The 14,959-nt window shown below is 44.3% G+C and overlaps 1 protein-coding gene across 2 annotated transcripts in view; it reads left to right on the top strand.

The window, feature by feature from the left end:
• The window catches only part of CEP112 (centrosomal protein 112), a 432,986-nt gene extending 419,972 nt beyond the window's left edge, over positions 1 to 13,014 (top strand). Inside the window, exons 26-28 of one of the 2 annotated variants that reach the window (XM_007455273.1) lie at positions 7,695 to 7,796; positions 11,190 to 11,262; positions 12,579 to 13,014. In XM_007455273.1, coding sequence (XP_007455335.1) covers positions 7,695 to 7,796; positions 11,190 to 11,262; positions 12,579 to 12,697 — 294 coding nt within the window. In that variant the 3' untranslated portion in view covers positions 12,698 to 13,014. The remainder of the gene's footprint in view (positions 1 to 7,694; positions 7,797 to 11,189; positions 11,263 to 12,578) is intronic. The other variant, XM_007455274.1, reaches the window with a different exon arrangement.
• Positions 13,015 to 14,959: the final 1,945 nt, after the last annotated feature.

Raw genomic sequence — 14,959 nt, 5'->3', positions numbered from 1 at the left:
ACAAAAAAAAAAAAAAAAAAAAAAAAAAAAAAGGTGGTGAGCCGGATTTGGTCTGCAGTCCAAAATTTGCTGACCCCTGGTTGAGAAGATGCAACACATAAATGCAGGTTAATATTTTGCATGTTCTGCCTTGTTTCAATAGGAATGTTTTGGTTGCAGGTGACAGAAAAGGCAGCCCAGGCAGAAGAGTCCAAGGATAGGCTGACTCCTGATCAAGGGCTGGTTTCAGGCTCTCCAGTCTCAGCTCTTCCTCCTCTGGGCTGGCTCCACTCTGTCACCTCTAGCTTCTGGGCAGCAAGATGGCTTGTCACACCCGAGTGACATCCCCCGGTGAAGTCCAGTGGGGAATGCAACGCACTGTTGGCACTGCATTCCGTAGCCCCAGCGCCACCGTCCCTAGACCCCGCCTCCGCCCACCTCCTCCCAGGCTTTCCGACCCCTTCCGACCCTTCAGAAGCCCAGTGTCTTTGTAATGCTCTCTACTGACCCCCCGCTCACCCTCCCTCAGAGTGTGGACTGGGCTCCAAAATTCTCTCTTGTTATTTCGCCCTCCCCACCAGTCAGACTCAGTTTTCTTTCTGGCCTTCAACTCAGCCATAGAAGGACGGGGTTCTGAATAAACTAACCCACAGGGAATAGGAGCATCTGGTGATGTCCCTTAACCCTCCCACAGATTTCTGCTTGGAAGGGATCCAGGCTGGGTGGGTGGTCTTGAGCTGGGATCCCTCCCTGAAATCATTGATCAGGGGGCACTTGTTCCCTACCTGCAGCGAGAGGGTCTGAGAAAACCCGTGGACACACCAGTCACTGTTGTGGCTTGGCTAAATAATACGGCTCAAAAGCAGATAAGTAGTGTTTCCAAATGTATGTAGATTATCTCGATTATACAATGAGGATTCATTTGCAATCGATTCTGAATCTATAGACGCTTTTTGTCATGATGTCCTTTCTCAGTCAGTAGATACTAAAAAATATAAAAAGAGGTTTAAATGGAATCCTCAGGCTAATCACGAATACACGCAAATAATTAGCAGAAAGTCTAAAAGATTGGCTAAATGAAATATATACTTAAATTTAATTCATGACGTATATACATAATAATATAATGAAATACGTTACATATGTATAATCTCCATTCTATGCTGTAGTAATGTTTATTGAACATTGACTAAGTGCCATTCTTGTAAAAATTATACATGCATTAAATCATCTAGTCCTCATAATAGCCTTGAGAAGTTTTAATTCCCATTTTCCTGATAAGGAAACAGAAGCACAGAGAAGTTAACCTTCCCAGGGCACACAGTTTAGAGGCACAGCCCAGATTCAGTCCCCGACGTTTCTCTTCCAGAGTCTGGGCTCTTAACCCCTAGGCTTTACTGTACTGAGTTAAAGGCAGGTGGCAACCAGTCTGCCCTTGTACAGGAAGGCTCTACTGGGTCATGTTATGGGGCACCCCTGTGCTTCAAACACTCAGCGGTGATCGGTAAAATACAAATAAAGTAAAAGATGTATTTGGTATCAAAAGCATGATGAGCATCTGTGTGGCTAGAAGCGGATCAGAACCCCAGAGTGGTGGGTGAAGCTGAAGCGTCAGGGACGGGATCCCAAGCCCGACAGCAGGCAGAGGCAGCTGGGAGGAAAGGCCCGGAGACAGAGATGCAGAAAGGCCTCTTGCTGGTGAGTGACAAGAGACTGGGTCGCAGCTCGAAAGCCAGGCTGGTGTGGAGATTGTGGACCTCCGTTACCTGCCCGTAACCAGGGCCGTGGCTTCTCCAAGGCTGGAAGGCAGCGGCCCAGACATAGCCACATCACGGTCTTGGGAAGCTGCCCCGGCTGGGTGCCTGGACCTACAGCAGCCCTGAGAGCACCACAGAGCAGGACCCGCCAGCATCCAGAGTCCAGGTGGAGGCAGTGGCACGACCCCCCATGAGACAAGAAGGAACAATCAGAGAAACACGAGAAAGGCCCTGGAGAGAACAGGCACCCGGGCACTTGGTGAATAAACTCAAAGCAGGCTAAGCTGTCTGATGTTGCAGACGTGGGGAGACTCTCTGGGGAGACCGCAGGGTGAGAGACGTTTAAGGGCCAACTGGGCGGGACCTCGTTGCCCACATAAAGGATTTTGATTTTCACTTTAAAGATTGAGCAAATTTGACTCGAAAAGCAAAACCAACATACGGGCATCGCAGTAGTTGGGGGCAAACTGAGGCACTGTGGACAGGGATGGGCCAGTGGAGAGGCAGCTAGGAGGTGACATCAACCCTAAGAGTCCTTACAGTTCCTTGGCGCTCCGCCGAACTGACCCCACAGGGCTTGGTTGGAACGTGCTTTGTAAAGTAACGCTAGGCGCTGTCACTCTGCTGACCCTGCCGAGACGTGTGAAAACCCGCAGGATTTCCCAGTGGCGACTCAGCAGCTGGCCTCCCCGCGGCTCAGCTCCTGGAACGTGAGTCTGGTATTGGCTGCGTTGGCACCTGTGATAAAATATCGTGTGTTTGAGACCCCGTCCCTACGTTGTTTGTACAAAGCTACTCACTTCCGTCTCGTTGTTTTTACGATAGGAGGTTGACGTATTTGCTGTAGTTTGGACATCCTGACATGACTAATCGATATAGTGCCACCAGACATGTGTTACTCCTCCCTTCCATATTTTTAATGAAATTATAGAGTTCCAAGGTTCAATCTTTTTTTCAACATCACTTTGAATTTTTCTCTGCAGACACCCTCTTGGCTCAGGTCCACTTCATACACTCCTATTTATGCACATGAGTATTTGTCTGATTATACAGGATGTGAGCTTTACTCCATTGTGATGCTGAACTCCAGGTCTGAGGTTCTTGGTCTTCATAGTCTTTTTTTTTTTTTTTTTTTGCTGTACGCAGACCTCTCACCGTTGCGGCCTCTCCCGTTGCGGAGCACAGGCTCCCGACGCGCAGGCCCAGCGGCCATGGCTCACGGGCCCAGCCGCTCCGCGGCATGTGGGATCTTCCCGGACCGGGGCACGAACCCGCGTCCCCTGTATCGGCAGGCGGACTCTCAACCACTGCGCCACCAGGGAAGCCCTTCATAGTCTATTTTTAAAGTCAAAGGAAATACTGTCGGTGCTGTGCCTTCGAGGGAAAGGTGGGCAGAGTCTGTGGCCAAAGAGGCAAGCACAGCCCTCCCTGTTCACGTGGGTACCAGGTTATACATACGCCGTTTCCACTCGGCTTAACGTTACAGGAGCGTCACTGTGTGTCATGATGTCCTGAGTTTCCTAATCTTCCTTTCCTAAAGGAAAGAAGATGGAAATGGAGAGAGAAGTAACCATTGTGGAGAGAGGGAAGCTGTGTCTATTGGGTGGGATGCTGGAGGGACGAGGAATAGCGGTTAATTCTACACGGTGCTTCTCTAGGGCAGTGGGAAGGGTGAGGTGGGACGGAAATTCCTTCCGAGAAGGACTCAAGCGAGAACGACCTTTGAATTCTTCCGCATTTCATAAACATCATTCACTAATACAGTTGCACACTGTATGTGAATAAGATTTAATATTCAAATCTAATAGTAAAATAGATTTACACGTAAACAATTTTGACCTCCCTTAGTTTGTATGCCCATCAAACCCTTTGCTTAGATCAACTCAACTTCCCCTTGTTTCTTGCCAGGTTAACAGCCAGAGGGGGGAAGGCAGGGAGGAGGGAGAGGGGCACGGTTAGCAGTTAGCAGTTAATAGTCTGCACTTAGTCTGTAGACAAATGTCATCATTCCCTCATTATTTCCCCTCAAACACATCCTGGGACAGACGTGGGGACAGAAAAATAGTAGCAGGAGTCAAAAGTGATAAACAGAAAAAAAAAAAAGTGATATACAGGACTATATGCTAATTCTTTCCTTCCTCCTTCTTTTGCTGTGGAACAAACTTAGATATATCCTTCACTGGTCGGACTTTAAAATGTGTGCTTATGTCGGGGGTTTGCGGAACTTTTGTTTTAGGTCAGTATGTGTGCTGCATTTGTACAGATGTTTAAAAATTAGTCTTATCATAAATGCTTGGTAAATTAAAATTTTAAACCAATGGGAAAGTATAGGGAAACCATACCGTATTGGAACCGATTGTTGTTGGCACTGTTGTTATTGTTGTCATTGAAAAAAAAATAATAAATAGAGCAAAGATCAGCTGGATGTCTGGAAGGATGTCCCCTGGCCCCTGTTGTGCTAGGGAGAGCACAACTGTGCAGTGGATGAAACTGCTCTAGGTGGTGGTGTCTGTGAAGGAAACCCGTCAGCATGTGGGAAGATTGTGTGAGAAACTGCAGAGCACAGTGGCTAAGAATATGTGCTGGAGGGTCAGACTGCTTGAGTTCAAACTTGTGCTTGCCTCATTGGGTTGTCAGAGGGATTAAACACTTCTTAAAATACTCAGAATTGTAACTGGCACATAGAAAGTACTCAATAAACGTTTGCTGGTAGTAACGTCATTAACCTCATAAGTAGAGTAAAACGGATTGGTTAAAGTTTTCCATGACTTTATTAAAGTCATAGGCGTCTGCTTGGTATAATGATGATGAAATTCAGGATTTGGGTTTAAGGATTCAGGGTAGTAATATTTTCCTGAGTGATAGTCTCACCCACAGGAGAGGTAATGTCAGATTTTCCAAGGGCCCATTTTAAGTTCACTCAGATTCACCAAAATCAGAAAAACAAAGAAGAAAGGGATAGACAGAAAGTAGAAATGGCAAGATCCTCAATAAAAGTTGGGGAATATAGCGTACTGAATTTTAAAAGTGGTGGAAGGGATAGTGGTGATCAATGAATGACCTTGCTCACACACAATTTTCTGCTGTCTACGACCCGCCCTCCAGTAGAGGGAGACCATCAGGTGTGAAAAGTGAAGTGGGAAAAAAAGAGAGTCCAGAGAAGCTATGAGCATTGACCAAAGGGCTTCAGTACTTGGCCCTGACCTCCAAAGTAGCTGAAAACTAAGAGCAGGTGGGCCCCAAGAACAAACGAAATAATAGGTTTGATCAAAGGGTGTTGATGACAACAAAACTGAACCATAGCTGTGGCCTGCCCCAGCTTACTCCCTACCTCAGCGTTCAGAAAATTGCTGGTTCCATTCAAAAATGAAATTTTAATTTTTTTTAAGAAAAAGGAACTAGGTTAAGAGCCTTGCTAGATTAAGAGAGAGAGAGAGAAAGAAAGAGTGGAAGCAAAAAGCAAATTAGAACATAGATCTAATGGGAAATTACCCAAGAAGTAAGGAGAAGGTTCAGACAAATTACAGTTCTTTGAAACCAAAACAGTTCTTCATAATGTCAAAACATTTACAAAACACATTGACATATCTCTCTGTCAAGGCAAAAGGTGGGGACAGAGAGAAAAGAAGAAAAGAGACGTGTTTAAAGATGATGTAATTCAACAAAGATGAGAAGTGATTTCTCAGAGTTTAGGAAAAAAGGTAGTCAAAGTCAAGAGATTACAGAGATTGAAACCATATTAGAAGAAACAAAAATGGGAAAATCATAACTGAAAACATCTAAGGAAATATGGTGATCACACAAAATAAAATGAAAATAGAAAACAGATATAAATTGATAAGAAAGTAAAATAATAGAGAAAATTGTAAATATGGAAGATTGTCAAAGAAGAGCCAACACATGCAAAATCTCTGTTCCTGAAGAAGAGAATAGAAAAAAAAATCATATATAACGTGAATCCATGTAACTATTGATACAATAGAAAACAATTCTAACAGAAGAAGGTTTTCTTCAAAGAATTGAATATAAAGATAGAAAGAGGGACCTCCCTGGTGGCACAGTGGGTAAGACTCCGCACTCCCAATGCAGGGGGCCTGGGCTCGATCCCTGGTCAGGGAACTAGATCCCACATGCATGCTGCAACTAAGGAGCCCACCTGCCACAACTAAGGAGCCCTCCTTGCCGCCACTAAGACCCAGTGCAACCAAATAAATAATAAATAAATAAATATTTTTTTAAAAAGATAGAAGGAGCACGCACATTGTCTCAGGAAAATTGATATAGAATCATTAATACCAAAACATATCCCAGTGAAGTTACCTAATCCAGGGAAAAATAAAATCATATGGACATCCAAGCAGAGAAAGAAAGTCACATTCAACATGGAAAAAAAATTAGCCTAACTTCAGACTTCACCATAGCAATGCCAGAAGACATTGAGGAAACACCTCCAAAGTTCTGAGAGAAAGAACGTGGGACAGAAGCATTTTTATACCCAGACAAGTTATATTTCAAATGGACAGGCAGAGGGCAGACATTCTAAACAAACAGGGATACAAAAAATAGAGCAAACGTGAGTCCTTTTTAAGATACTCCATATACAGTAGCCTGTGAGCCCTTGGTAAAGGTTGCCCCTAAAGTCTGATTTATAAACCATGTGCTTTACTTTGTGTTTGCCTTTCATTTGAGTCAACCGACAGATGTTACTATTGGACTTACGTCCAAGAAGACAAAATGGGGAAAATCAAATATTTCATCAGTGGGAGAGATCATTTTTCATCATTTTTGTTTACCCTTTAGGTATAAATCACAAGACTGTAACATACCTCAAAAAAATACTTTGCTAAAAATTTCAAAATTGTGCTCTTGAACATTTGCCATGGGATTTTAGTAGGTAATAAAATCAACTATTAGAGCGCATTTCTCCCTTAATTTAGTTTATTACAAGAAAATTTGGGAATTAAAGGCTAGTAATTTTAAATTATCCTCAGTAAATCCATAGACTTGTCTAACTGAACTCAGTTGCACATATTTTCATAGTCTATTACCTTATTTCCAGGTGTGTCCAATGAATCATTTGTGGGATGCACTGCAATTCAGCTTTAATATTTAGTTAAGTCCCACACAGCACATGCAACACAGTTTTGAATTCCATAGCATCTCAGATTAGGAGAAGGAGAAATAAAGACACAGAGCTGGAGAAAGGCACCAAGACAGACACACTCACATTCGTGCTCACCCTCAAACACACCTCTTCATCCTGCTGAAGCATATTCTCCCAAAGACTTTTCTTCCACCTTCCTTACCTGTTTGTAGTTTGATGAGGCACCAGCTTTTCCTTGACCAGCCCAGTGACCATCAGTTAGTTGAGCAAGACCTGGCTGTATTCCAGAGGCAGAGGGAAGCTCACGAATCAGAGATGCTCATGATGACAAGGGCCCTCTTGTTACCTGTATGGGGAGGCTTGGAGACACAGCTGTGCAGATTTTCCTTCACTCACATCTTCATAATCACATGATGATATCAAGCACCCAGGTACCTAGACAGTTAGGGGGGAGTGTCTTAGCCAAACAGATGACATACCATGAATTGTCCTCACACACAGCTTAGTATGATCACAATCCACACCCTGATCAAGAAGAGGATGTAAGATTAGCATCATGTGTACATCATGAGTGGAGAAGAGAGGACAGGTATTTTCCTCATCCAATGCCAAAAATTGTGTCAACGAGGATTTTAAAGAAATAAAGTGCTGCTGCAGGGACTCTCTCTCCCAGATTGACAAGGACAGAGTACCTTTTTCAGTTTGTGTTCCCCCTTATTTCATCTCAGTTGTCTGGTTTCTGACCACATGTAACAAACTTACCTTTGTAATGAATGGACATTATTCTGGGATTTCTTAAATTCAAAACAATCATTTCTGTGGTTAAAAAGATACGCGCTTTTTTTTCATTTTAGATAACTTACATACGACAAGAATATGAAACAAAATTTAAAGGATTGATGCCAGCATCTCTAAGACAAGAACTTGAAGACACTATCTCCTCCCTAAAGTCACAGGTAATTTCTAGAATCAAGGAATTTTCCAAGGGTTTAGATCAGCGGTCCCCAACCTTTTTGGCACTAGGGACCGGTTTCATGGAAGACAGTTTTTCCACGGCGGGGGGGGCGGGGGTGGGGGATGGTTCAGGTGATAATGTGAGCAACGGGGAATCGGCAGGTGAAGCTTCACCCGCTTGCCTGCTGCTCACCTCCTGCTGTGCGGCCCAGTTCTTAACAGGCTGCGGACCAGTACCCGTCCACGGCCCGGGGGGCTGGGGACCCCTGGTTTAGATGATGTGCATATCTTAATTAATGTTTGTTTCTGAACTGATGCCAGAAATCCATGTGATGTCACAGAATAACCGAGTGCCCAAGATGAATTGTTTTTTGTTTTGTGGGGTTTTTTAGAATTTTTTCTTATTAGCTTAAGAACTCTTTGTCTCGATAAGATTTTCTTAAAAGCATCCTTGAAATTGAAAAGCTCAGTTATGGTTACTTTTATTTACAGTCTGCATTCCAACACAGACTCACCCTTTTATTCTTGGTTCCAGGCCCAAAATGCCATCAGTTAGCACATTGCTAACTCCTTATCATGTGAAAGTGCAGAGAAATAAAAAACATGGCTAAGTTAGAAGCATTTTTATTCTAGTGTGTTTTATATGATTGTCAGAGATAACAAGATGCATCTTAGGATCGAGGCAGGATAATGACATGGTATTCAAACAATTCGGTTAAATATTGATATTTCTGCTGAAACGCGTAGTTCTTGGTACAGTAGTTTATAAGAGATAAAACTGACTTCAATTTAGATATTAATTAAAAACTTCCTGCGTAAGTTTTCTCTAAAACAAGTTTTATATATTTTGCTGTAAATATTTTATATAGCATTAGTTTTATAGATTCCTGTTTTTTAAAAAAACAAATGTTTTAACTCAAATGAGAAGTTCACATATTCCCATTTCTAATACACTTAGAAATTTAAAACATACTTTTTTCCTGGAAAAGCTCTGCAAGGGAAAGATTTCTTTTCTCTTTGTGCCAAGAACAATGCCTGTCACAGAGTAGGTCCTCAATAAATTTATTTACGAATGAAACAAATGCTGTAGTTTGATGAAATTCACGTTAGCTATTTATAATGTATAGGACAGATACGTAGAGCAGATGTTAGCCATGCCTTTTCTGTTCCCCTCAGCAAAAGTCTCTTATCTGAAAATCAAAAGTTCATTACATCAGCCCTTATGCTACTGTTAGCTATCACTTCTGTAGGCTAAGAAGTTTGGCTGTGCTCACTCCTACCTATAAAAATAAGTATGACAGGAGAGTGTTAACTTACAAAGGATTAGGTCGTCTTTATTTACGTGGAAGGCTCTCCTCAAGATGTGGCTTACCCATTCACTTTGTAGGAGGGCTTCCTTAGGGTCATCTGTGTAGGACCCAGCACCTTCAGAGGAGGTATTTTTAAGAAAAAAAGAAAGAAAAGAAAGAGAAATCTGATATCCACCTGCAGGGCTTCTGTTATCATTCATATCATTTCACTGTAATAAAAGCCACTCAGCCTCCTAAAACTGGATGTTGACCCAGAAAGAGAGCTCTGCCAGCTGCGTGAGGGCCTCAGAATCGGCAGCTGTGCAGAGGTGCAGACCACAGAGCGAGCAGATCTCGTTTGAGAGCGCAGGTGCCTGTGTTTTTGAAAATTGTTGGAATTCCAGTGGCAAAGCACGGTGGAGGCAGGGAAGCAGGATCAGTGTAGTCCTTGCATCTCTCAAAGTTATCAGTGGTCCTGTGGGTCACTGGATTAATTGGATAAAATTCAGACCAGGGTGATGTAAAGAGTCAGAAGAGCAGCGGGACCACTTTGATATGTACCCATTTAGAAAAGCCGTGCTCAGGGAGATCAGCTCGGTGCTTTGTGACCACCTAGAGGGGTGGGATAAGGGAGGGTGGGCGGGAGACGCAAGAGGGAGGAGATATGGGGATGTACGTATACGTGTAGCTGATTCACTTTGTTATACAGCAGAAACTAACACACCACTGTAAAGCAATTAGACTCCAATAAAGATGTTAAAAAAAAAAAAAAGAAAAGCCGTGCTCCCTCTCTCCAAGCACAGTTTCTGCTCTGCCGGCTGTCGTGTCTTGCATAACCATGTTTCAGAATGGACCGTTGCCATGGTTTCAGTTCAGACCAAAGAGACAAGAGTAAAGCTCCAAAGTGATCAGATGCCACTGACTCCTGATCACGTTAAGCCATAGTGTAAGTTATCCGGAAACCACTTCTAGTAGGTTGTGTAAAGTGCTTTTGAATTTATGCTTGATACAAGTATTTTTAATAGTATAGAAATTTATGCTTCAGGATAGTCCAACCATGCTGTGAAGGTCTGACTGAAGAGACTATTCTTGACAGCCCAGTTTCCCCCATCCCTAGCCCCTGAGGGGCAGGGGCCACAGGGTGGTACCTGCCAGTATCTCTGGACTAGGCAGTTCCTGTTAGTCACTTCCTGTCATCCTCATGACCTTGGGAACTGGCTGTCGTTCACCCCATTTCACAGATGAGGCATCAAGAGAAAAAGGAACTTTCCTAGAGCTATGGAGCCCAAGTCAGGAGCTGAACGCGAGTTGGCCTAACTCCAGAAAAAGCGCAGGCTCTTTCCACGACAAAATACTGCCTCTCCAACCTCAGGGAATCCCCAGGATAGATTAAGGTTTCTAGTAGGCAGTAATTTTGTTTCCACTCACTCATTCATTCCTGAAACAGCTAGGGAATGCCAGCTACATGTCCAGCCCTGAAAAAGAAACTGGGGTTACAGAGATGCTCCAACATTATCCCTGCCCCAGGAGAGCTCTCGGGTGTGAGGGAGAGACGTGAAGACAGATCACCAGAAGGCAGTTGGAAAAGTGCTAATAACAGAACAGGAGAATCCAGAGGAGGGGGCCGCTGGCTGCCTGGGGCAGGAGGTGATGAGGGGCAGGGCTGGAGGGGGGCGGCGGGCAGAAGAATTCAGGAGCAGAGGTGACCTTGAACCCAACAGTGGACAGTGAATAGGAGACAGTTGGCCAAGCATTCCAAAGCAGACGATGGCAGATGGCCACAAAGGGCCAAAGGGCCGCAGAGTGGGAAGGATGCGAGCTGGAAGGTGATGGTGGAAGCGAGGAGATGAAGCGCCCAGGTGGGCCAGGGCCAGGTCCAAACAGCTCTGCAGGGCGGGGTTTGAACTGGGTTCTGTAGCCTCTGATGGAGTGCCAGTGGGGACGGGATGTGATCAAATACAAAACCACAGCATTAGCATTCAACAGATCCTCTGCATTTTATCTAGAGAGTTGTCTGAATTTAAATAAAATCCGACCAGACACTGTACCTGCAGTGTCGCCCTGTAAGCCACCTTCACCTCTTCTCACACGAGGTCTCTTTTCTAGGTTAACTTTCTGCAAAAGAGGGCATCCATCCTTCAAGAGGAGCTGATGACCTACCGGTGCAGAAGGTACAATTGTGGCCAGAATGTCTCCTGAGTAGTTTGTACTGTCTGCACCTGTGGGTCTCCTGGTTGGGTGTTAAAATCTTCATTAAAAATGCGTTGGGGCTTCCCTGGTGGCGCAGTGGTTGAGAATCTGCCTGCCAATGCAGGGGACACGGGTTTGAGCCCTGGTCTGGGAGGATCCCACATGCCGCGGAGCGACTGGGCCCGTGCGCCACAACTACTGAGCCTGCGCGTCTGGAGCCTGTGCTCCGCAACAAGAGAGGCCGCGACAGTGAGAGGCCCGCGCACCGCGGTGAAGAGCGGCCCCCGCTCGCCGCAACTGGAGAAAGCCCTCGCACAGAAACGAAGACCCAACACAGCCAAAAATAAAGAAATTAATTAATTAATTAAAAAAATTCGTAAACATATCAGTTTTGAAAAAAAAGACTTATTTTTCGTAAAGAGCCTGTCTTGGAGAAGACCCCCTCCTTGTACCATCCAAACGAGATGAGGGTCCGTCAGTGCCTGACAAGGCCGGGCTCACCTGCAGAGTCACGACAGGACGTTGTCTTGAAGCCCAGTTGCAGGGTTAAGGAGACGCTGTCTTCCTCTTAAGAGAGTGAGATGGCGTGGTCCTCAGTGTGGTCACCCGCATCTCCAGAGCCCCACATCCCTGGACGCTTGGCTCTGTAGCAGATGTTTACCAACCCCAAATATCAGTAGATAAATGGCTCTGTGGTGTCCAAACACTGTGCCCCCAGGAGTGCACACCTCGGGGATGCAGGAGACCCTTCCAGTCAAAGGTTCCCAGACACGTCACTGACATAGATCACATTTACCTGCTCTGACAACCCTCCTCTTAGTACAGTGAAAGGCTGAACCACTTAGTTGGCACTGAATTAAAAGTAAAAACTTTGGATACACAGTACCATGTATAAAATAAACAACGAGGACCACAGGGGACTATAGTGCAGGGGACTATATTCAATATCTTATAATAATCTACAATGGAAAAGAATCGAAAAAATATGTACGTAGATATATTTGAATCGCTTTGCTGTACACCTGAAACTAACACAATATTGTAAATCAACTACACCTCAGCTTTAAAAAAGTAAAAACTTTGTGACTCATTCACTTTTCAAAAGATTCTTGGTATAGATAGGATTTGATCCCTTATGGGTGTAAATGATGAAATTTTGATATCAAATATACTTTTTAGCCTCTCTCCAGCTCCTCCTGAGTTAGAACATATTTTGTTATGGACATGCCCGTTAAACCTAGAGAAAGTTGTAACTTTGGGGTTTTTGATCTTCAGGTAACCACATGGTGACACATACCTGAGTAGCCCAGGAGAGTGGGATGGATCTAACCGTCTGGACAGAGCTTTGGATTTCTTCCCACAGGTTTGAAGATTTGGATGTTGTAAAGTCAATTGTGAGATCAATGGCATTTTTAAATACTTAAATGTAATTAAGATCATAAAAACATGCATCACTCGTACACTAACGGGGTGGTTTTATTTGTGTCTCTGCCTACATTATTTTTTTTAACATTCCTTTATTTCTGATTTTCCATATCTGTGTGCGTTTGAGTGAGTACTGAGAGCTGCTTATACTGGGAAAAGAAATGATTTCTCACGATGCCTTGTTAATGCCTTTACATAGAATTTTACCAGTTGCAGCTGATCAAAATCACGTTTGTAGTATCATATCAAAAATTTTAACGTTTACATTGTTTTCGTGTTCATGTTCATATATTATTAAAATATTACTTTGTACTTATCAGTTTTATTTCTACTTTTTAATTGCACCTTGTTTGCTAAAATAAATATGACATGGCAGTTTTTTCCCTAGAATATACTGACCATCTCAAAGTGTGCTAGGGGAAAAAATACCTATGTCATGTCAGAAATCAAATCCATAAGCAGTGCATTTATTTAGAATAAAAGTCACTGAGTCATCTGACATCAGTCCAAGTATTTGTCATGTTGGTTGTCAGTCTCATCTGGGACCAGAGGCAGGATAGGGTACGAATTTTATGTAGCAGCTCTGGTTTTATTATTACTTGCTTGATCTCTGATTTTATGGTTGTGGTTTAATTATAATATCAATTGACGCTCCTTAAGGAAGCCTGAAAATGTCAAGATGTGTTGGGAGGATACTCAGCACACCAGCAAGTGATGACAGAATGAGCTTTGCTCGGTCCTGTTTTCCTTGTGGAGAGAGTTTGGTGTTGGCTCCCAAGGCTGGGTGTTTTAAGTCCCCACCCGAATGCCAGTAAGCAGTTCTGTGCTGATTGGTCAACGCTGATTTGCCAAGGGAACTTTGAACCGCAGTGGATGGTCATGTTCTCTTGGCTGTGCTGTGGTGCATGCCGCGGGCCCTTGGAGGCTCTTGGAAGATCTGGGGCGTGCGCAGGGCTGTAATCATCCAGTTTGCTGTGAAAGGGCAGGGCAGAACGTTTATTTCCTTTTTCAAATTCTTTTCCCTTTCCCACGCCCATCTTTGTTGTTTGCTGCCCAAGGATTAATTACCCTTTTTTGTACTGTAACTGAGACATGGGATGATAAGAAAGTAGCAGGTTTTCCAGCCACTTCCACAGCCAGGCCAGGGTCAGCAAGAACACCGCCTGGTCATCGGTGAGAGGCCTCAGACTCTTGCACTGGATCACCTCGGCCTGGTCACCACGCTGCCTGCTAAGGTTCACCCGACACCTCCGCCAGGAATGTAAGTCTCTGTCCTCTGAAAGATCGGGTTTTCCTTGCCTGTGAAATAAACGATAGCACTGGCTTAAAGACTATTCGGAGAAAAAGCAAAACTGTATCAGATGCTATTAAAACTACCTAACAAGGAAAGACAGTTGGTACTCAGACTGTGATTTAGCACTCGGTAGGGAATGATTGCGACACCGTGATTAATTTTAAGCCCTTCTGTACAGACCGTGGCAAACGGGTTGACGGTCAGCAGATTTCACTAGGAAGGTTATTTAGCGGCTTGAAGTGAAAATACCTCGTGAGTTGCGTCGTGCACTGCCATTGGGTAAATAGGTGTTTTGGAAAGTTGCCTGCTATTCTTTCTTTTCCTTATTTCAAGGGTTACGAAATTACAAACATGGGTGGACCTTGCACATCACCCAGATCCGGCTTCCCTTCTGAAGAGTGTCGTACAGGTCAGTTGGATTGTGTGTGGTAGGGGCTAGGTGGCTGACACTAGTGTTTTTGTAAACGTCCTCTGATAAGGAAGAGAGAGAAAGATTGCACTTGGCGTGTTGAAAATTCCTTACTGAGTTGAGTACTCAGTTTAAAAGTGGCTACCGGAAGAGAAAGCAAGTGCTTAGGAATAAATTATAAACAGTGTGCCTTATTATAAAATCATCTAAGATGTCATCCTCTCTTTTGTCTGGTGGAAGATCAATTGCCCATCACAAGTACCTAATTTAGTTACATTGCCAGCAGTTATGGGCACTACACCTGAGTCAAGCACCTGTACCTTTTCCATCTCAACATGCCACGGTCGACAGGTGGTGGCTGGCAGAGCTGAGCAGGAGGAAAGGTGTGGGGTCATGGTGCCCTCGGTGTGCACGTCTGCCCGGTGAGGGGGCAGCAGGAGAGCGGTAACAGGAACGCTGGCACCGGTCATCGGCACGCGTCAGGGTTTCGTTTGATCCACCGTTTCTGCGTCACCCAACAGTGAGCCATCTCGGGGGTCTGACCTCTGGTTTGGCCAC

This window comes from Lipotes vexillifer, unplaced genomic scaffold, assembly GCF_000442215.2.
Source record: "Lipotes vexillifer unplaced genomic scaffold, Lipotes_vexillifer_v1.1 scaffold664, whole genome shotgun sequence".
Classification (NCBI taxonomy): domain Eukaryota; kingdom Metazoa; phylum Chordata; class Mammalia; order Artiodactyla; family Lipotidae; genus Lipotes; species Lipotes vexillifer.
Note: the sequence above shows the minus strand (reverse complement) of the source record. Positions and strands in the feature narration are given on the sequence as shown.